Raw genomic sequence first — 22,807 nt, 5'->3', positions numbered from 1 at the left:
ATTAAGTAGACCACAATATCTCCTTAGTATTACTGCGTTTATTAATGTAAATACCACTAGACTTTAAAATCTATAAAGAGAAGACTATCCAGTATCGATATAACGGAGACCGTTAAACGTTAAAAGCGTATTGCAAACTACGAGCAGGTTTATACATTAAGTGCTTAACGCGTGTGGAATTCTTTCCCGATCCTGCGGACAGAATGGAAAGCAGTCGACGTCGCCTCATACACGTCATTTCGGTTCCTCCCGATCCACTAACAGTGCTTTTAGGTACCTCAAGCTCCGGTCATCATTATCGGCGAACCCGTCGCTTGCGACGAAGGGCTTGACGAGCGAATTAACCCATAGACACAGCCCACTAAGTTCCTTGATGGATCTTCTCAGTGGGTCGCGTTTCCGATCCGGTTGTAGATTCTGCGAAGCACTACTCTTGCTAGGGCCAGTGTTAGCAAGGGTGAAGCTGAAATAGCCAAGGCTATCAGCATAGGTAGGAAAGAAAAAAAGTTAACAAATCAAAATCCATTTTATATAAGACCGTTTTAATACAACAAAACTATTGGTGTCGCTACTTGAGCCGCTGCATGACCGTCGAGTTGAGCAGGTTCGCCTGCGCCAGGGTCGCGGCGTCGTCACCCAGCTCCGCGCTCGGGAAGGCCGTCAGCAGACTGAATGGCCGCAGCTGGTACGCCGGCTCCGCTCGCGACACGAACTCCCTCAGCGCGCCGACCGTGTGGCTGTGGTTGAACCGGCCCGTGATGCGGGTGCCGTCGGCCAGTCGGAACTGCGGGCGAACGAGTGGATCGTGCGTTACGCGCAATGAGGACGCTAGTTTAAATCACGCGCTACCAAGTTGCAAACTCAGGGTATTGTATGATACTTAAGCGCACACTATTATGTGGATTGCGAACACTACTTTGTAAGTTGCGAGCACTACTATGTGAGTTGCGAACACTAATATGTGAGTTGCAAACACTATTATGAGTTGTGAGCACTATTATGTGATTTGCGGACACTACTATATGAATTGCGGACTCTATTATTTGAGTTGCGAACGCTACTATGTTGAGTTGCGAACACTACTATGTTTGTTGCGGACACTACCACGTAAGTTGCGAGCACTACTATGTGAGTTGCGAACACTACTACGTGAGTTGCGAGCACTACTATGTGAGTTGCGAGCACTACTATGTGAGTTGCGAACACTACTATGCGAGTTGCGAACACTACTATGTGAGTTGCGAGCACTACCTTGTGAGTTGCGAACACTACTTTGTAAGTTGCGATCACTATTTTGTGAGTTTCGAACACTATTTTGTGAGTTGCGAACACTATTTTGTGAGTTGCGAACACTATTTTGTGAGTTGCGAACACTATTTTGTGAGTTGCGAACACTATTTTGTACGTTGCGAACACTATTTTGTGAGTTGCGAACTACTTTGTGACTATGTGAACAGTATCGTTGGTTACCTGCAGCGTAGTGACGGGTTGCGTTTCGTCGAGTGTGACGGCGCTCTGTGCGGCGCGGAGGTTGGCCGCGCGGTCGGCCTGGTCGCCCGCCACGGCGGCTGTGGCGCCCACCGTGGGGGGCGTGGGACTGTTAACCACATTAACTTCAAATATATCGGTACGGTGTCTGAAACTGTTTTACAGTTTACATTTCAAGTTCATCAGAACTATCGGCGTCTCCAATTTACCTAGTAGCGGACAGCCACCATGTCTTGAGCAAGGGTATCAACCCCTAAAATCTACTACTTACAATGGTTAAATCTGAAACGTAATTAATAGTTTCAATACAAAAGCTCAAAAGAGCTTCCCTCCTTGGAAGTGGCATATGTTTAATGAGCTTATTCGATATATTCGTATAAGGCGACGCGATCGTCTTGAAAGCGTACGGTAGGCACAAAATTTTCTAACTAAATACGTTTGCAATAACGTAATTTCTTACAAATCTTCTTTTAAGTCGAACCCGTTAATTATTATTTGCGTAATAAATAGCGGATAAATAATAACAAACTAATAAATTGCCGAAAATCATTCATGTCTCGATTAGTCTACACCAGGGGTCGGCAACCTGTTTGTCCTTAAGGGCGCAATACTAAATTTGAATATCACCGAGGGCGCATATTTTACAGATAATCAACAGGTAAGCATTAAAAAAAAACAGATTTTTTATAACTTTATTTTGCTGGTGTCATACATAATGATAAATATAATTCAGTGTGAAACTTGGGTGTCCATATTTTCAGCTAATTTCTTATAATTTGGGATATATTTAGAGTTCCCGGTCCTTAAACAATTATCTAAATGTAAGTCATTATTAAGCTTTGTTCGGTATTGAAAGAAAATAATTATTTCGGATTACTTGGTAGTTTTAAATGCACGGTCTACGCGTGGTCTATTCGTAATACGATCACACACTAACAAAAAATACGTGCGTGTTATTAGATACGCTCAAGGTTAGCAAACTGCTAATCTATGCACAATACTAAACTCAACTGACTACTTGCTGTATATCGTAGTTTGACAAAAGTAAGTAAATCGCTCTGGCTATCATACATTTACATTAGTCCAGCGAGGGCGCATTAAAAATTGATCGCCCGCAGGCGCCGCGTTGCCGACCCCTGGTCTACACAATGGGACAATTATTCTGTAGTTAAATCGACATTGTCTTTATCTCAAGGCAGGTCCTTATTCGATTTACAATGTCTATTTTTTTTTCCTACCTTAGCTGATAACCTTGAGAGACTATCTGAGTCGACTATTATCAAAGCCGGCAATGTGACTTTTGGACAATTATTGGTAAATCAGAAAAACGAATTATTGACTTTGTATTCCATTGGCAGTCACAAAACTCTTCTGAACGACATCTTAGATAAATAACAGGTTAACTATTAACCTTTATTTAATGCAGGTTTTGAACCGTATTCTTTGAAGGAGACGATTATATTCAAATCAATCTGTATTGACATATCAATAATTTTTTTTTGTCCAAATGCACAGATTGCCACCTTTGATAATAGACGACTCATCTCAGCTTCTTAACGTGTAGGTGAGCTCTCGGGGCTCAAACCGGATTTTGCTAACGCTGGCCCTAGCAAGAGCAGCGCTTTGCAGAATCTACCAGCGGATCGGAAACGCGACCCACTGACAAGATTCGGCGAGAAACTCAGTGGGCTGTGTCTGTGGGCTAATTTACTCGTCGAGCCCTTCATCGCAAGTGACGGGTTCGACGAGGACGATGACCGGTGCTTGAGATCATCAAACACATTACGGATCGGGAGGATCCGTAATGATGTGTTTTTTATTTATTTATTTATTGCATAGATGGTTGGACGAGCTCACAGCCCACCTGGTGTTAAGTGGTTACTGGAGCCCATAGACATCGACAACGTAAATGCGCCACCCACCTTGAGATATAAGTTCTAAGGTCTCAAGTATAGATGCAATGTTTAGGGCATGTCTATTGATTACTATTACCTATAGAAGTAAATAAACAAATTTCGATTGTGTGTTGTCTCGACTGAGATGAGTGAGTGTCGTGGATGTCGTACCTGCCCAGCATGTGCCCTTTCCCGGCGAAGGCCTGCGGCTTGACCACGTGCCGGGGACACTCCTCGTGTCTGCTGTCCTCGAGGCTCACCCGGACCGAGACCCCCTGCCCCGACAACTCCGACGGAATCTCACTAAGAACGTACAGAACAATTTTCAATTTTGTAACACAATAAAATTTATCGTATTTATCATTAATGAACCTTTGGGTCATCATCAATCATGATAGCAGACTTTGAACAGTATCACTGGAGACGAAATGATTTTCGATTACCATGACCATGGCTATAGCTAAAGAAAGATGAAGAGATGCAACATTGATTGATCCCTTTCGTTGGGATGGACCCTATCACAAAATCGTATGGAGTGTAGAAGCTTGGTGTAGCAAAGCGTGTGTTGGTGGGTGGTGTTCTTATGTGTAGTTTTTTTTTTATTGCTTAGATGGGTGGACGAGCTCACCTGGTGTTAAGTGTTTACTGGAGCCCATAGACATCCACAATGTAAATGCGCCACCCACCTTGAGATATAAGTTCTAAGATCTCAAGTATAGTTACAACGGCTGCCCCGCCCTTCAAACCGAAACGCATTACTGCTTCACGGCAGAAACAGGCGGGGCGGTGGTAGCTACCCGTGCGGACTCACAAGACGTCCCACCATCAGTAAAGCTACGTTGTAGATGTCTATCGGCTCCGGTAACCACTTAACATCAGGTGGGCCGTGAGCTCGTCCACCCATTTAAGCTATAAATAAAAGCTTTGGTTCTCCGGCGAATGACTTCGTTCCCCATACGATCATTTAGAGACACCGAGCACAACTCATTTCATAAGTCGCTGAAGGACTTTAAGCTTTCGGACCGGCCCAAACGTAAAGGTCCATTTTTTTTAAACAATTTAATAATTTTAAATATGTTAGTACATGCCAAACGGTTTAAAGAAACATTATAGGAAAATCGACAACGTCAATATTCCTCGATAATCTTGAATGAATTATGTCCTATATTATTGATAGTTATTGATAGTCTACCGACACAAACTTACCATTTATAGCGACGCAGTTATTTCCCTTACATTACCTTATCCGAATTATTAGGAAAAAGAGCACAGTTAAACAACAATAACGACACATCCCAATGTTTTAGATGCAACATAGAGCATCCGTTTCCTCGTCGCCTATCTATACGTAAATCTATTGAAGTCTTCGTGGCCTAACGGATAAGACGTCCGGTGCATTCGTGTTGAGCGATGCACCGGTGTTCGAATCTCAGGCGGGTACCAATTTTTCTAATGAAATACGTACTCGACAATTGTTCACGATTGACTTCCACGGTCAAGGAATAACATCGTGTAATACAAGTGAAACTCACAAAATTATAATTTGCGTAATTACTGATGGTAGGACCTCTTGTGAGTCCGCGCGGGTAAGTACCACCGCCCAGCCTATTTCTGCCGTGAAGCAGTAATGCGATTTGGGTTTGAAGGGTGGGGCAGCCGTTGCAACTTTACTTGAGACCTTAAAACTTATATCTCAAGGTGGATGGCGCATTTACGTTGTGGATGTCTATGGGCTCCAGTAACTACTTTACACCAGGTGGGCTGAGAGCTCGTCCACCTATCTAAGCAATAAAAAAAATATATATATCTTGTAATTCCACAGTGTCGGTTTTCGGGGGACCGTGTCGACAGCTAGCCCCCCGCACTGCGCCGTGGAGGGGGGGTCCGGTGTCGCAGTGGCGTACGTACCCGCGACGTATGCAGCTCAGGAACTCCGCGTTCTCCGGGTCGCTGTAGTGGCGCAGCGGACCCGCGTCCACCGTGAAGCCTTCGCGGTACAGACACAGTCTCACCAGTCTCACTTGCTCCTGTAATAACCAAACGATATTTCATACTTTGACATGTTAGCTTAACGTAATCAAACCGGCGACAGCATCGCGGCAAAAATAGGCAAGACTGTGGCACCGGCTCGGGTGAACCCACAATATGATGTCTCTATTTAAATTCAACGTAAATGTACTTTATTTAACGTTTACTCGCAGCAAAACGGTATATTACAGTTATTTCCACATGAAATATTTGGATTTTTTTTTCTGTCATATTTCACGAATTAAGTATAATTTTTTTTGTAGGGATTTTATGACCTGGTAACTAAGACCTTTAAGTCACGTCTTATTTTAATTTATATTCTTATTTTTAAGAAAAATGATAATATGGAGTGAAATGAAATGATGATTAATTTTAGACATTAATCAACTGGAATGAAATTAAATGAAATGAGATGATATGGGATGAAACATAGTTTCAGTAAAATGGTGGTCATTTACTGTCATTTTTTCAGTGAACTTTTCGGAGGATCCCGAGAAGTGATGTCCAGCGGCTTTGTTTAATTTTCCCACATTTGTGCACTTTCACAGATATGAAACCGTTAATAAACCACCGTTATTACACATTTAAACATAAAAAAATACTAAATAGACAAAATAAAACAAATCAGACAACTTCACTCCTCGCGTTCCCGCCAAAAAGTCGAATTAAGTATATTACAAGTAGTATTACTACATGTTTATCCAACAGCGCTCTTTTTTTTAAAGAAAGTGTGAGCTGGTACGTCGGCTGCACTAAAAGTATCGGGAATGAAATATTTCCACTGTTCCTGTCAAATTAAAATCTTTTTAATTGAAAACTCCTTGGTTTTAAAAATCGAATACTATTTATTTATTTAAAAAAGGATTCTCGGTCTTGTCACGAGGTTTTGTCAAACTTGTTTAGTCGTTGAGAATATGGAATTGACTTGAGAAAATTCAAGAGCGATGATTTATTATGACTTTCGAAGTGGTTTAACACAAAAACAGTGTGTTGACCGGATGATTTCTGCATTTGGTGATGAAGCCCCATCCAAAACCACAATTTATCGCTGGTTTGCTGAGTTTCAACGTGGACGTGTCAAGCTCAATGATGATCCCCGTCAAGGTCGTCCAAAAACTGCAGTCACCCAAGAAAACGTTGATGCTGTGCGTAAGCTGATTGAGGAAGATCGACATGTGACATACCGCGAAATTCAGGCAACTTTAGACATTGGCATGAGTCAAATACAAATAATCTTGCATGAACAATTAGGTGTAAAAAAGTTATTTTCCCGATGGATACCGCATTCGCTCTGTGAAGAGCAAAAAGCGGCTCGCGTTACTTGGTGCGTCAGAACTCTCGAAAGATTTCACGCAGGATACTCAAATGCTGTATACAACATTGTATCAGGTGACTAATCCTGGATATACGCGTACGAACCCGAAACAAAAAACCAGTCACGAGTTTGGGTGTTCGAAAATGAGTTAAAGCCAACAAAAATTGTTCGTTCACGGAGTGTTGCAAAAAAAATGGTGGCCACGTTTGTCTCCAAAACCGGCCATGTTACGACTATTCCTCTTGAGGGACAAAGAACGGTTAATGCAGAATGGTATGCTAGCATTTGTTTGCCACAGGTCGTTTCTGAACTCCGTAAAGAGAACTGCAACCGCCGCATCATCCTCCATCACGACAATGCGAGTTCTCACACCGCGCACAGAACAAAAGAGTTTTTAGAGCAAGAAAACATAGAATTATTAGACCATCCGCCGTACAGCCCCGACCTAAGCCCTAATGATTTCTATACTTTCCCTAAAATAAAGAATAAATTGCGTGGACAGAGATTTTCATCACCTGAAGAAGCTGTGGACGCCTACAAAACGGCCATTTTGGAGACCCCAACTTCCGAATTGAATGGTTGCTTAAATGATTGGTTCCATCGTATGGAAAAATGTGTCAAATTTCGCGGAGAATACTTCGAAAAGCAATAAATACATTTTTAAATAGTAATGTTGTGTCACTTCGTTAATTCCCGAAATTTTCAGTGCCGCCTATGTAATGACACCTTTAAGCCGAACACCACTCAAGAATTTCTCAACTAGAAAAATAATTGCCATAATTAAAACTAACTCACTTGTTGTTGTGGATTCGATGCAGACACTGGCTCGTGATCATCTGCAGTTTGTCCTGTTGACATGAAAAAGCATTATTATTAGAGGGAGAGGCAAAACAAAATAAGCAATCGATTTGACCATTACCAAAACTTCTGTGTATGTAATAGTCAATATGATTTTCATCACTGATTTTCCTAAAGGTAATAAATATATAGTTTTAATCAGTTTAAATACACTTTTTATTGATTTGGCTGTACATTTGTGTGATTTGAAAGATATTCCAGTCATTGTATTATGTAATGAAGACTTCTGACTAGAGGGATATAAAGAAATGTTGAATGTTTGAAGTATGTATGTAGAATTGTGATCGTGCCACATAAAATAAAACTATTTCACTGTTCTAGTCTTCTGTTATGGTACTTAAAAATTATCTAACACTTTTTTTACGCCTTGCTCATTCAACCGTCTTCACCATCTTCCTTTTCTCTGTCATTCTCTTTTCCCATTCTGACCGCTTTCTCTCACTCACATGCTCAATTTCACACTCCATTCTTACCAATCCTACAAGTACGTTAATTATAAGCCAAAAATATAAATAATTTGCAGTGTTTCCTAGCAGTACCCCACCGCTACCTTTTTTATGGCGTAAATGCGCCACCCACCTGGAGATCTAAGTTCTAACGTCTCAGTATAGTTACAACGGCTGCCCCACCCTTCAAACCAAAACGCATTACTGTTTCACGGCAGAAATAGGCGGAGTGGTAGTACCTACCCGTCCACTCACAAGAGATCCTACCACCAGTACCTACCAGCAGTACAGAGGAGAAAAAAACAAAAGTCATCCAAATTTTTGCAGTTCCTATAAATCTAAGGTACTGACTTAAAGCTACTGACTTATTTTGAACCCACATAAATAAGTTTCCATATGTACCAAATTTCCATCTTATTCTATCATAAAGTGCTTCCAGCTTAAACGTTAAAAGTCATTACTTAATTAGGCACTTTCAGCTCATAATTGACTTTGACCTCTTTATTAATAATAGCGGCCCGCTCCGGCTCCACTCGGGTCAACAAAAATTTCAATGATACTTGACGTTGTTTTATTGTTTAAATAAAAGAACACTTATTGCGGTATAACTATAATAGTTAGACATATGCTTTCGCGACACTTTATGTAAATAATAATGTCTTCTACAAAGTCGTAGTACATTATTTTATTCTATCATCAATAGTTTTCGCAGGGCACGCGATGTAAGGAATATTTTAGGTAATTTTTTACACCTTGGGTTACATTATTGGAGTTTTAGTAAGGATCCCTAATTTTTTTCAAATAAGATTATAGCCTATGTCGCTCGGGAATAGTGTAGCTTCCAAACAGTGAAAGAATTTTTTACATCGGTTCAGTAGATTCGGAATCTATTCAATACAAACAAACAAACAAATCTTTCCCCTATATAATATTAAGTATAGAAGTATAGATATAATTAATGATCTTTAAGCACCCCTCTCCCCAAGCCGGTTGGTCACCGTGGGGAAAGTCGACCACCACCCTCCAACAAATCTGACAACTAAAATAAATTCTAAAATAAAAAAAGAGATACGAAAAAGAAGTAGTTTTTACCTATGTACACTAAACACACGAACCTTGAGAACACCTGAAAGTATACAAGAGCTTGAGCTTGCTATCGAAAATATCAAATGGGACATTTTGGGCATAAGTGAGATGCGCAGAATAGGAGAAGGCATAGAAGAGAGAGGCCGTTATATTATGTACCACAAAGGCGAAATCGCTGGACAGAGAGGAGTAGGATTTTTGGTTAAGTTAAAACTCAAAGGACAAATCAACGGGTTCGAAGGGATATCAGATAGGATAGCGGCGATTCATATAAACTTGCCAAACTATGTGAAAAGTTGGACAGTCATTCAAGCCTACTCGCCGACAGAACAAGCAACAAAAACAGACATGATAAGTTTTATGAAAAATTAAGTGAAGTTACGGAAAAATATTCCCATAACAATATAGTAATCATGGGAGACTTCAATGCTCAAGTGGGCGTTCGAAAAGCCGGAGAAGAACATATAATAGGGAAATACGGAAAGGGTAAAAGGAGCAAAAATGGAGAAAAACTGGTAGAATTTCTGCTTGAGAAAAATTTAACACTTCTCAATTCAATGTTCCAAAAAAACCCTAAAAACAAATGGACTTGGATATCTCCAGATGGAAATGTTAAAAATGAAATTGACTACATAATAACCAACAAAGTTAGGCTATTTAGTGACACAGGAATAGTACAAAACCTAAACTTCAATACTAACCATCGTATGGTGCGCAGCTGTCTCAGTGAAAGTGATATAAAAAAGTCCAGGCCGAAAGCAATTCAAACAAAGTACTTGCAAATAAATAGTAAAAACAGGGAGCCAAACGACACTACGGAAGACCTGATGGAAGTTATTACTTCAGGTATAGACTTAAATGAGAAATACAAATTAGTGGAAAATAAACTCAAAGAACAAGCAATAATAGAAAAAAAGAAGGGTAAAGAATTCTATCTAAGTGAAAAAACTTTAAAACTAATTGAAGACCGAAGGAATCTGTTATCAAAATGGGATAAGAAAGAAAATCAAAAAGAAATATCCAACCTTAGCAAACAGATTCGAGAAAATATGAGAAAAGACAGGAAAAATAGAAGAACAAAAACCCTAGAGAATCACATAAATAGAACGGGAGGCACTAGAAAAGCACTCAAAGAACTCAGAGAAAAGGGAAAAGAATGGATACCAAAGTTAAGAGACAAAGATCAGACTATTACTTCCCGTAGTACAATCCAAAACATAGCAACAAAATATTATCGTTCACTATATTCAAATCAGCAAAACATACAAGTTCCCAATAGAGAGTATATAGAAAAGTCTATAAAAGAAAATACTGAAGTCGTACCAGAAATATTAATATCCGAAGTTGAAAAAGCTATAAAAAGTCAAAAGATGGAAAAAGCTCCCGGTCCAGATAAAGTTATAAACGAATTTATGAAAGGGACAATCAAAGAAATAAGCCCAATACTAACAAAGGTCTTTAATGAGATTCTATATACGGGCAGTATCCCAGGCCAGTGGGCAGAATCACACATAATACTCCTATATAAGAAAGGTTCAAAAGATGACATAGGAAATTACAGACCCATATGTCTCATCTCAAATGTATACAAAGTCTTCGCTAAAGTAATTTTAGACAGAATATCAATGAGGCTCGATGAAAATCAACCTGTGGAACTAGCAGGGTTTAGGAAAGGTTTTAGTACAATTGATCATATACATACAATTAAGCAGGTTATACAGAAATACAACGAATACAACAAAACTATTTACCTAGCTTTTATAGATTACTCCAAGGCTTTCGATAGCCTCAAACATGAATTTGTATGGCAAAGCTTGATAGAGCAGGGGATTCAAAACATTTATATAGACATCATCAAGAAGATCTACAGCCAAAGTAAAGCCAGTATTAGATTGGAATCTATGGGAGAGGTTTTTCCAATCGAAAGGGGCGTCCGGCAAGGTGACCCACTGTCACCAAAGCTGTTGACAGCAGTGCTAGAACAAATGTTCAGAAAATTGGAATGGGAACATCTGGGCCTAAATATTAACGGATCGAGATTGAACCATCTAAGATTTGCAGACGACCTAGTTCTATTAGAAGAGGATCCGCTACTATTGGAATTCATGGCACAAACCCTAGCAGAAAAAAGTAGAGAAGTGGGTCTAGAAATTAACTCGAGCAAAACTAAAATGATGACAAATTCAATACCCATAAATATAACCATAAATGGACAGAAACTCGAATATGTAGAGGAATATGTATATCTTGGCCAGATAATATCACACAACGACCAAATGTCTAAAGAAATAGACAAAAGAATTGCAACCGGATGGAAACAATATTGGGCCTTGAAAGAAATTATGAAAAGCCAGGAATTGGGCATTAAGATCAAGAAGAAGACATTTGATACCTGTATCCTACCCTGCATCACATATGGTTGTGAAACCTGGGCTTTGACGAAACATCATAGGGACAAACTAGCAAGATGTCAGAGGGGTATGGAAAGGAGCATGCTAGGCTTGAAACTAAAGGACAAAGTTAGAAGTGTAGACATCAGGCGCAAAACGAAACTAACAGACATCCTGTCACGTATTGATCAATTGAAATGGAGATGGGCAGGGCATATGCTCCGCTGCAAAAAGGAAAAATGGAGCAAACAGGTGACAGTATGGTACCCAAGGGATGGAGCGAGGAGCCGAGGTCGCAAACCAAGAAGATGGGAGGACGAACTTAAAATTACCTGTGGACCCCTTTGGGTTAGAATAGCAGCAGACAGAAAGCAGTGGAAAGAGTTGGAGGAGGCCTTTGCCGAAAGGCACACCGAGATAAGAGACATTTTGTAGTTTAAGTGTAGATTTTATTTTTATATTTTGTTTTAATTTGTTATATTGTTTTTAGTTTTTTTTTAGTCTACTTAAAATTATTAGCTTAAAATGTAAAATTTTCGGGAAATAAAGGCTTTATTATTATTATTATTATTATAAGCACCCCTAGCTACATGTGGTTTTTTAGTGTCCATATCAATACCAATAAGTTTACAGGTTTTTTCTGTCATTTTTAACTCATTTGAGTATTCTTACCTAATCTATAGCCAACTCCGGCGAAGAGGCCCCCTCGACCACGGCCTCTACTGGATGTTGGTTCGTCTTCAAAGACGACTGCTCCTCGCCTGCAAATGACAAATGCATACTGTACTTTTTTGGATATCTACGCTTGTAAGGTAAACGTGACTAAGCCACAATGCGTGAACTTTACAGTAGACTAATTTAAACTTGAATTCTATTTTAACGAATCTAGCTGTAGGATTGAAATAATTTGACCTAGAAATATATTTTTTTGTGCATCGAATATGGTTATTGCTTATCATTTATGTACAAAGCAGTTATTGTCAAGTGACAATAACTGCTTTCCCTTTCAAGAGTCAATATCATTTTCTTTAATCATTCATGGAATGATCACAGCCACATAGGCTGAAGAAGACAGCACATTTGATACAATAAATATAAAAATCCAAAACAACCGCAGTTAGAATTTGATGTTTTATTCTAAGATGAATTATCATATACCACCGTTTATAATCACCATATATTAGCTTTTTTTTATAGATACAATTTTTTTTCCATCTATCTATTTTGTTTTATATAAAATTATCACTTACTCTCTGACGCTCTTGAACATTTCAGAGACGATATCTTTCCTGCCTTTACTTGGCCCTAAGATCTGTTGCCCGGACCGTTCTGAGCCCCCAGCATAAAATGCCTGACCTGGAATAAAGGGAATATTTTTGTTAAAACATCTTATTATAATCGACTGATGAAATTAAAACTTCCAAATTGCAAAATGGCACATTGACATAAGCATTAAAACCGGAAGTAATCCTATTGCCTAAATTTGTAGAAAATAGACAGAGCAGTTTAGCCTTTTATCCTAAACAAAACAGTTTCAAGATCCCAAATTAAGTTATAAATATTCCAGTAAATTTACCTTCTTCCTCATCGCTTGAGCTTTCCTGCTGCAGCGATCCTATGGTCCCAAACTTTGTATTTGAGGTTTTCTTTTTTTCTTTTTTCTGGGACTTTTGTACCTGAGGTGAGACGGGCGGTGATTCCATATCGCTGTCTGGCAGAACAGAGAATGATGCCGCACTCGTTGGATTAGCTGGAGCCTCATCTGCATTACCACCGTTCTCATAGAAACTTGAAAGAGCAACCTAAAATTCAAGAATTATATTATCTATTTCAAATTGAAAAAATGTTTTGCTAACATATTTTGTTGTGCACTGCGGATTTACGCTAGACTACTAGTTAATAAAATATAAAATTTATAATATACTTAAGGGTTTAAAGCGTTTTAATTTTGTTAGCATCAGAGATAATACTTTTCATTTTTGTTTATTTATTCATTATTGTTATTATTCTTTTTGTGATTTTGGAAGTTTTACTCTATTTACATACATTGAAAGATGTTCCAAACATCCAAGAAAACGATTGCCTGAATCGATTGTCGCACTGCAGTACTAATATTATTTGTAATTATGAAGTATTTGTACATTCTAGGTTGGTTGTCAGTATTTAGAATTAATTATTTATTACGTTAACTATTCTTCATTATCAATATTTTAATTTATATATCACAATAACATTAATCACAGATGCTATAAATTAATAGATAGTTTATTATTTACCGAACAACTACACTTACATCTAATTGCCAGTTTGAGGATTCTAAAAAGAATTTACTGCGATCTTCGTCAGCACCGGTAACATCACAAAACTGACGTAATGTATCTTCTCTATTCGCAGACATGGTAATTTCGAATATATATTTTGTATTAATTTATAAAACACAGTTTTGAACAGAATACTCGCTTCTCTTTGTAGATTTCATTCGTTAAAATTCAATGACTTGCTTTTAGTTTTGGTTTGTCAAAGTAAACTGTCAGCTGTCAAGTACGGTCTATCAGCTGTCAAGATAACTTTAAGAAATGTCATGTTATAGACAAAATTTCCGACCTTGGTTCTGCAACTTCAAAGATTTACTTAAACGCGTTACAAGTACGATCTGTAGATTAAGGCTAGGCCATACGTGTACCCCCGTCCACCTGGCTAAACTTCATATCAGAAATAGTTCTATTTGCTAATGTGGTCTTGACGAAGGCTCTCCAAATCACGTTTTTCAGTTGTCCTCGTCTATATTCCTCCCTATATGATCTCCTTCCTCCTGATATTCCTCGCCCCATTGATCTCAAATCTCTTCTTTCCCTTGTCAACTCCCCTTTCGTTTATATTCTTAGTTCATTCATTAACCAAAATAACAGCTGTAGTTTGTCTGTCTTTTATCGAACTAACCCCTGTATATATATTATGTGCGTCTTATTTGTTTTAGGTAAATCAACAGAGATCCTGTCATCAAACATTCTTAGCTACTCACTTAATTCTTAGTGAATATCTGTGACCTTGCTCGTTCACGAAGCCAGATAAAGAAAGTAGAGTATTATATACACTTGACATTGGCGAAATCTAAAAGGAAACGCCATAAACCTAAGAGATAGATAGATAGATAGACAAAATTTCGCAAGGCGGTGCAAACAAAGCTAAGATGCAAGAAGCTTTCGAGTCTGTTATGGGCCTATCTAAAAAGCTTTTCCAGAAAATAACCTCTACTGCTACTGTTTACGGCTACAGTCCTGTGGTGACCAGATAGATAAGCGTTCTTTTGTTTCTTTAAAATATAGTCTTTGTTTATGATAAAAGAAATAATTTAACAAGTCAAACTAACTTCAAGAACATTGTTTCTGTCCGCTTAATTCTTAGATATTATTTCAACAAAAAATACTTAGTCTGGCCATAAATACTGTTACAATTAAAAATAAACAAAATATTACATTTGAATTTGGAATCTGTCATTTTTATATGATTGCTCATTGAGTTTTCTCATTTTGCTCATTTTGCGCCAATACATTGTACAATATTTTGCGATATTAAAATGGAGTGGGGTGATAAAGAGAACCGAATCGCTGTGATTGCATTACACAAAGTAGGTATGGAGCCAAATGCAATTTTTAAAACTCTCCATACGCTTGGTATTAGTAAAATGTTTGTGTACCGGGCTATTACTAGGTGTAATGAAACCTCCTCTGTTTGTGACAGAAAAAGATCGGGCCTTTTTTTTTTTCTACCTAAGCTGATAGCCTTAGGGGCTATTTCAGCGTAACCCTAACGTTTGTAGGTGAGCTCACGGGGCTCAAAGCTGATGACGATGCTAACACGAACCCTAGCAAGAGCCGTGCTTCGCAGAATCTACCACCGGATCGGAAACGCGACCCACTGAAAAGATCCGGCGAGAAACTCAGTGGGCTGTGTCTGAGAGTTAATTTACTCGTCGAGCCCTTCGTCGCAAGCGACGGGTTCGACGAGAACGGTGACCGGTGCTTGGAGTACCTAAAAGCACCGTTAGTGGATCGGGAGGATCCGAGAGACGTGTTTTGGGCGACGTCGACTGCTTTCCATTCTGTCCGCAGGATCGGGAATGAGATCTGGCCGTTCACGTAGTGTTCGTACGAAAAAGGTGGTCAAAGCAGTAAGGAAAAGAATTCGAAGAAATCCTGTCCGAAAGCAAAAGATTTTATCTCGGGAGATGAAGATAGCACCATGTCGCGTATTTTAAAAGATGACTTAGGACTTGCAGCCTTTAAGAGACGTACTGGTCATTTCATAACTGATAATTTAAAAGAGAATAGGATGGTAAAATCGAAACAACTGCTAAAGCGGTACGCAAAGGGAGGTCATAGAAATTTTTTGTTTACGGATGAGAATTGAGCAACATTTTAACAAACAAAATGACCGTATTTACGCTCAAAGCTCTGAGGAAGCTTCCCAATTAGTCGACAGAGTGCAACGTGGGCACTATCCGACTTCAGTGATGGTTTGGTGGGTAGTTAGCTATGAAGGAGTGACCGAGCCATACTTTTGTGAAAAAGGTATCAAAACATCGCCACAAGTGTATCAAGATACCATTCTTGGGAAGTAGTGAAGCCTCTTAACAACACCACGTTCAATAATCAAGAATGGTCCTTCCACCAAGACTCGGCGCCAGGTCATAAAGCTCGGTCTACGCAGTCTTGGTTGGAAACGAACGTTTCGGACTTCATCAGAGCTGAAGACTGGCCGTCGTCTAGTCCCAATCTTAATCCGCTGGATTATGATATATGGTCAGTTTTAGAGAGTACGGCTTGCTCTAAGCGCCATGATAACTTGGAGTCCCTAAAACAATCTATACGATTGGCAGTGAAAAATTTTCCCATGGAAAGAGTGCGTGTGTCTATTGATAACTGGCCTCAACGTTTAAAGGACTGTATTGCAGCCAATGGAGATCACTTCGAATAAGCTTTTTATACTTCAAATTGTTTTTTATTTATGTATTAAACTAACACACTGTAAAAGTAATAAATGTTACTTGCAATAGAAATTTTATTTTTTCCTTTGTAACAGTATTTATGGCCAGACTAAGTATTATAGTCCAAATGTAATGCCGAAATGAGATCATAATAGCAACAGGACCTCTTTACTGGTGATAGGACCTCTTTACTGGTGGTAGGACCTCTTTACTGGTTGTAGGACCTCTTCTTACTGGTGGTAGGACCTCTTAAGAGTGAGTCCGCGCGGGTGGGTACCACTACCCTGCCTATTTCTGCCGTGAAGCAGTAATGCGTTTCGGTTTGAAGGGTGGGGCAGCCGTTGTAACTATACTCGAGACCTTAGAACTTATATCTCAAGGTGGGTGCGTTGTGGATGTCTATGGTCCAGTAACCAGTAACCACTTAACACCAGGTGGGCTGTGAACTCGTCCACCAATTTAAGCAATAATAAAAAAAAAAACAAATTTACTAGTTATTTTACTTCTATGATAGTCATTATTTCACCCGGCTTAAAACCTAGTTACGGCAAATGTTACTGTATTGCAAAGTTAAAAGAAGCTGGTTGATTCACACTCAGAGCGGACTAGTGAGTCTAATGACACCGGTGCGGTGCGACGCCGGCGGCGGAGTTCCTCGAAGGTCCAAGTCTATAAATTCGTGCGTGTTTCAATCAGCTGACATCAAGCGCAACTTTTTGAGTTCTCTGAATTTGAATAAGCCGAGTGCACTTTTTTTATGACGCGCTTGTTACGGTTTCTTTTGATTGACTTCCAAAGACAATGCGAAATCGTTGAGATTCAATTTGAATTCTTGTTTGTTACGGCGGCGCCACTCTAATTGGTCGTTTTTTGACGGACAGGTTGGTAGGTACCGTACCTAGTACCTACTTTCGATCACATATCATTCATATAACGTAGTGAATAATACTCTTTGTTCAGGTTTGAGCCCCGTGAGCTCACCTACTAGTTATGGTCACGCTGGAATAGCTGCTCCAGGCTACAAGCTTAGGTAGAAAAAAAAAAACTCTTTGATCATTCATTTGAGAAATTTTTGACAGTGTTTCACAGAGAATTTGTGCTCCTTACCTCTCAAATATATTAAGTGTATAATCTATGTCCTTACCTCTACCTACCTTCCGAATGTAACTAAACGTTGCAAATCAACACAAATACAATTTCGAAATATTATCTATGAAATCTACAATGCTGTATAAACACCTTAGGCTTTAGGAAACAGTTTTAGATTGTATTTTTTTTCGTAAATGAAAGTAAGTTAATTTATATTTTTGTTCTTTGTTAAATCAATATATGCTACAAACCCAAATTAAAATAATTTTCAGCATAAAAATAGATGAAGAATCAGCGCAAATCATCCACAGGAATCATGAGGAAATATTACCAACTTATTCTCATCGTCATCTGTCTGATCAGCGTAGTAACGTTACTCATATACCGCCACGAATACTACCGGCTTCGTTATGTATTGGAAGTGCTTAATTTCTTTGGAAAACCTGGACTGTCGGAGATCGAATTTTGCGGACCCGGTTTCAACGCTACAATGCTATCAGAAATACTTAAGAACTCATCCATGGAGATAAGAGAAACGCCACCCTTGTTTCAACAAATAGATGAAAACTTTTATGCATACACATCATTCTTGAAGTCATATCAAAAATATAACAAGTTGACCCCATCCGATGTACACAATATAGATACGATAGTAATCGGTAAGGCGCAGAGTGAACCCAGTTTCCGCTGTAATATTTGGTTTGACAACAATAATAAACCCAAAGCAGGAAAATTCAGTTATAGAGCTATCACAGAACCAGTTGGTGAGTTCAGAGTTTATGTCTTCCAATGTTCACTTAACAAGAATTTAGGTAAACCTAAAGGAGTAAGTTTTTATGTAAATGATTATAATATTAATCCCATACATGCACCGATTAATAGACTTATTGCGGTTAATACAAAAAGGAAAGTTAGGGAAAGTAGTAGTGTAAAGTTTGTCAATAATATTGTACCAGCAATTTGTGTTATACCCAACCAAGTACCGATGGTCACGAGGGACAATTTTATAGAATTTTTAGTTTTCCATCACATGATGGGATTTGATTATTTCACTATTTATGATAGTATGATCTCGGAGGATATAATTAGGAGACTGAACTTAATACCTTCAGATATAACTCAGTGGAAAATACAATTTTTCCCTCTGAATTTTCCGTTTGTTTTTGCAAAATCATATGAAGTAGTACGAAGTGCTATAGAATTAGATTGCTTGTTCAGACACTTTAGACTAGACAAAGAAGATTTAGAGAAAGTTAGCCATGTCGTAACTTTATCTTGGGACGAGTTTTTGGTTCCTAGAGTTTATAGTAATGTGAAGGCAATTATTGACGACCTAGACCCAACCAGAAAAGTACACAGTTTTGAAGTTAAACCATTACTGTTCTGTCTGAATCAAAATGACGATGATAACACAAATATTGCCTATCCAGATATAATGAAGAAAACACACTACTATATAATTCCAAATCAACAGATAAAATCTCTGCATATGCGAAATTTGGATGCGATGAAAACGTTTGATGATATTTTAAATTTGAATTCTAGTAGAATAATACCGTTGGAGACATTAGGTGCCCATAAGTATACTGAATGTAGGGATCCTAAAACGTACCAACCTGAATCCTACAATGAGGAACAGATGCAAGGCTTTAAACACAGAATGGAGGGAGCTATGCTTAGTTTTGCTGAAAGTTTAAATAGTAACAAGATGTACAGACTGTATAGAGCTGGACAAATATGGGAAAAGACACCCAGTGACGAAAAAGATTTGTAATTTGATGTTGAAATTAATGAATGGGTGATTAAAAGAAAGGAAAATCAAGTATATGTCATGTCATGTTAATTTGAACATCGTTAATTTAAGAGCTTATTTCTCAACGTCTAATTACGACATTATTGTAATATTACATAGTATTAAGGCAATGATGTGCAATTTAGGTTTTTTTTTATATCTGTAAAGTATAGAAGGTTGGTGTAAAACAAAGTGAGATTGAGTTAATTGAAATTAAAGTGTTGAAAAGAAAGTATTGTACACTTATGGTAAATAGTGAGATGACATAATTTATTCATTGAATACTAATTTGCTTTAAATTTTGGACTGTAAAAAAATGAAATTTTAATGAGGTTTCCTCAAAATTTGTGGTAAACAAAATGTTTGACTCAAGATGTGGGATGGAGTATTTAAATAAAAACGGTTAGTAATTCGGACAATCAAGAATTAAATTTTAGATGTATAAAGTTTGAACCTCCTAAATATTAAAATTACTTTGAGTTTTGCACATGATATATTTAACTTTGTGGTAATTTAAGTAATTGTAATCACAATAACACTTATCATAGTTTTAGATAACAGATGCTTAAATGATATGATTCTAGAGGACGTACCAATACTTTGAATTGAGCAATGAGCAATTAATAAGTGATAATATAGACAAATAAACGTTTTATGTACAACGTTCTTAGATATTAGGAATTTGGGACGAGAGCTGCAATGATTTGCTATTTCTTGTGCGGTAAGACCGTTTTTGTTACACAGAGTCTGGTGGTCATTGTGCATTCAATCTCCAATGGTGCCAACCATTGTAATACTCTAGTAAAAGCGCCATCTAAAATAATATTTTAGTCGCATACCAATACTGAAGAACAAATAGATCATGGCACAGAGTTCGTTTTGGCATTTACTTATTTGAGACATTAATTTTCGTGGCCGCATACAAATTGTAGCTACTGGCTCGATAACATAGACACAAATAAACAAAACCGGGCGAGTTTACACTTTAAGTGCGATTGTCTTTGAAAATAGAGTACCCATTGGGCTATACCCTTATATCTGAAAATACTGTTAGCATGTATGGACCCTTATTCATATTTGTTTATAGCTGTATGCTACCATCTATTGTGAGGTAGGCACGGTACGATGTTGTGAAAGCTTATTTAATTTTGAAATATTCTGCTTAGTAATCGCAGAAATAATATAACGTGTTAAATAATAAGTTACTTTACTAATATTATTATTATACATTAGCTCTTTTTTTTATTGCCCTTGTAGGCAGAGACGAGTATACGGCCCATCTGATGGTGAGTGGTTACCGTCGCCCATGGACTTCAGCAGTGCCAGGGGCAGAGCCAAGCCGCTGCCTACCGCTCGTAGAAGAGACTATCACGGTTGACGACCGTGTATTGGGAGACGCACGGTGGGTAGGCTTCTCATAAGGTGGACCGATAACCTTACAAAGCCTTTGGGAATATGCTGGTCGAAGGCAGCGCAGGACCGGTCGTTGTGGAGTATTTTTGGAGATGCTTGTATGCGGCAGCTAACGTTTATGAGAGCTAACGAGAGAAATTAATATTTTAATACTACCTTAACTATTTAGTTAATGTATTAAATCACTGCCATCTATCCCAAATTTTGGTAAACTAAATAAATAGAATTAACCAATAGAAATATATCACAAACTAAAGGCTAGACAGGGCTTGATAATTAAAATAATACAACTGATGTTTAAGTGTTAATAATTTAATTTAAAAATATTATTCTTCTTGAAAGAAAATCAAATCTATTAAGGACTAAACTGATTCGATGGTTATTTCTCTCAATAGTACTATTCGTCATTTTACGTAAAGCCGTGTGCAGTATGCTTAGTGCGAGTTTCTTAACTTTCTCGATAAGTAAAAAGCGTAAAAGGTAAGCCAATTTTGTATGCAGTTGGAACAGCGCCCCTAGCGGCAAACGTACGCAAACGATCCCATTCCATACAAATCGATGCCTCCAATGAACACTACGCTAACTCCAAATTCGTAGATTTACAGGAGGAGCATTTAAATGAAAAAAGTTGATAAAATCTTTATTATTGCAGATATATTTATGGTTTTTTTTTGTGTAACTAGCTGATTTAAGTACTCTTGCTTCGAACCCCATCAATAATGATTAATTGTAATACTTTTAAAATAGTGAAGCGATTTGCGGGAAAAACGAAAATTTCAATGAGTTCGAGTAGTGTTCATTGGAGGCATCGATTACGCTGTCGTGAACGTTAAAAAACTCGCACTAAGCACACAGAGTGAGTGATACTTGTGAAGTATGCAACATATCTGAACTAAAAAAGTGAACATAATTAAATTTTGATGATTTATCGATATAATTTATTACCAACTGAATTCGTAAAAGTCTTGATCAATGTTGAACGTAATCGGTGTTGTGATAATCATTTTAATATGGAGAGTAGTGCCTTGGGAATCGGACGGTGACTAGATTACGAATATTGTTGGAAATGGTTCGTGGAATCAAAAAAAGAAAATAAGGCAACTTTTTAGTTTTAGCGATAACCTAAAAGTCACACGCCTGAAATATAAAATTTTAGTACGTTCCGGAAATTTGATCGTCATTCTAGTTAGTTGTAAACTAAACCGTAACTACGCCATAGTACATGTAATGAACAATTAAATAATAATAATAATAAATTTAATCTTTATCGATAAAATAAAACTTACGAGGCCAAAATTTCGTCTATTCAAAATTTAGTATTAATTTAGTGTCGGTTATAATTGAGGCCATCAGTGCAAAAGTGGCCTTTTTTTTTTTTTTTTTTTTTTTTCGGGTAGAGGGCCGAACCTCCTACGAGGTCCCCGCGCAAAAGGGGCGCGCGGGGTATGTGAGACTCAACGATCTGCATGGTGTTGTGAGCAGACCGCGGGCCCAAGGATTTTAGAGCCCACCCACTAAACGACTCCTCTGCACTCTTACACCCGACGTCCGATCCCCTCCGAGGTCAGAACCCGGATGAGGTAGGGGGGCTACCGCGGTCAACACTACAACCAGACGGCGCGGCTCACCCCAAGGACGCCCAGCCGACGGAGCCTTCGAGGCGAATCGAAGGCTCTGAAACGTCGGCCGTCTCGGTACGGCAGCCCGTCGGGCCGCCCAGACGGTGCCGCTGGTGTCCCGGAATACCCCGCTGGACCAGAACCAGCCTGCCGGGTCGGGACGCGATACACCGTCGACCGGTCGCTCTAATCACTCCACGGCGGCGCGCTAGAGTGCTGGTAGCGCGCCGCGCGGCCTCACCCCCTCAGGTCGCCCCTTGACCTTCACCGGGGGGAGGCCGCCACCTACAGGGGCCGGGACGTACGGGCGTATTCCCGCCTCCGGCCCCCGGCTCGACGGCGACGGATCGGTGCGGAAAGGGAAGAGCTCTCCCTCTCTCGCTCCGCCGCCTCCTTCTGCG

General features: G+C 38.8%; 2 protein-coding genes across 3 annotated transcripts; one reads left to right on the top strand and one right to left on the bottom strand.

Annotated features, from left to right (window-relative positions):
- Positions 1–511: 511 nt before the first annotated feature.
- On the bottom strand, positions 512–14,079 carry LOC101747177 (NSFL1 cofactor p47). 2 transcript variants are annotated; one of them, XM_038021206.2, is made up of 9 exons: positions 13,800–14,079; positions 13,083–13,308; positions 12,757–12,862; positions 12,179–12,267; positions 7,522–7,574; positions 5,292–5,410; positions 3,555–3,686; positions 1,471–1,642; positions 512–784 (listed from the first exon to the last, which is right to left on the bottom strand). In XM_038021206.2, the coding sequence occupies exons 1-9, from the start codon at positions 13,902–13,904 to the stop codon at positions 569–571; spliced, it is 1,218 nt and encodes a 405-aa protein (XP_037877134.1). In that variant the 5' UTR covers positions 13,905–14,079; the 3' UTR covers positions 512–568. The 2 variants fall into 2 exon arrangements, with proteins under 2 accessions (XP_037877134.1, XP_037877135.1); XM_038021207.2 differs by having other exon boundaries at positions 1,471–1,597.
- Positions 14,080–17,562: 3,483 nt separating this feature from the next.
- On the top strand, positions 17,563–20,606 carry LOC101738379 (uncharacterized). Its single transcript, XM_012697722.4, has 2 exons — positions 17,563–17,782; positions 17,855–20,606. Exon 2 carries the CDS (start codon positions 17,866–17,868, stop codon positions 19,354–19,356), a length of 1,491 nt encoding a protein of 496 aa, XP_012553176.2. The 5' UTR covers positions 17,563–17,782; positions 17,855–17,865; the 3' UTR covers positions 19,357–20,606.
- Positions 20,607–22,807: the final 2,201 nt, after the last annotated feature.

Source organism: Bombyx mori, chromosome 28 (genome assembly GCF_030269925.1).
Source record: "Bombyx mori chromosome 28, ASM3026992v2".
In the NCBI taxonomy this organism is placed as follows: domain Eukaryota; kingdom Metazoa; phylum Arthropoda; class Insecta; order Lepidoptera; family Bombycidae; genus Bombyx; species Bombyx mori.
This window is presented reverse-complemented; position numbering and strand designations above follow the sequence as displayed.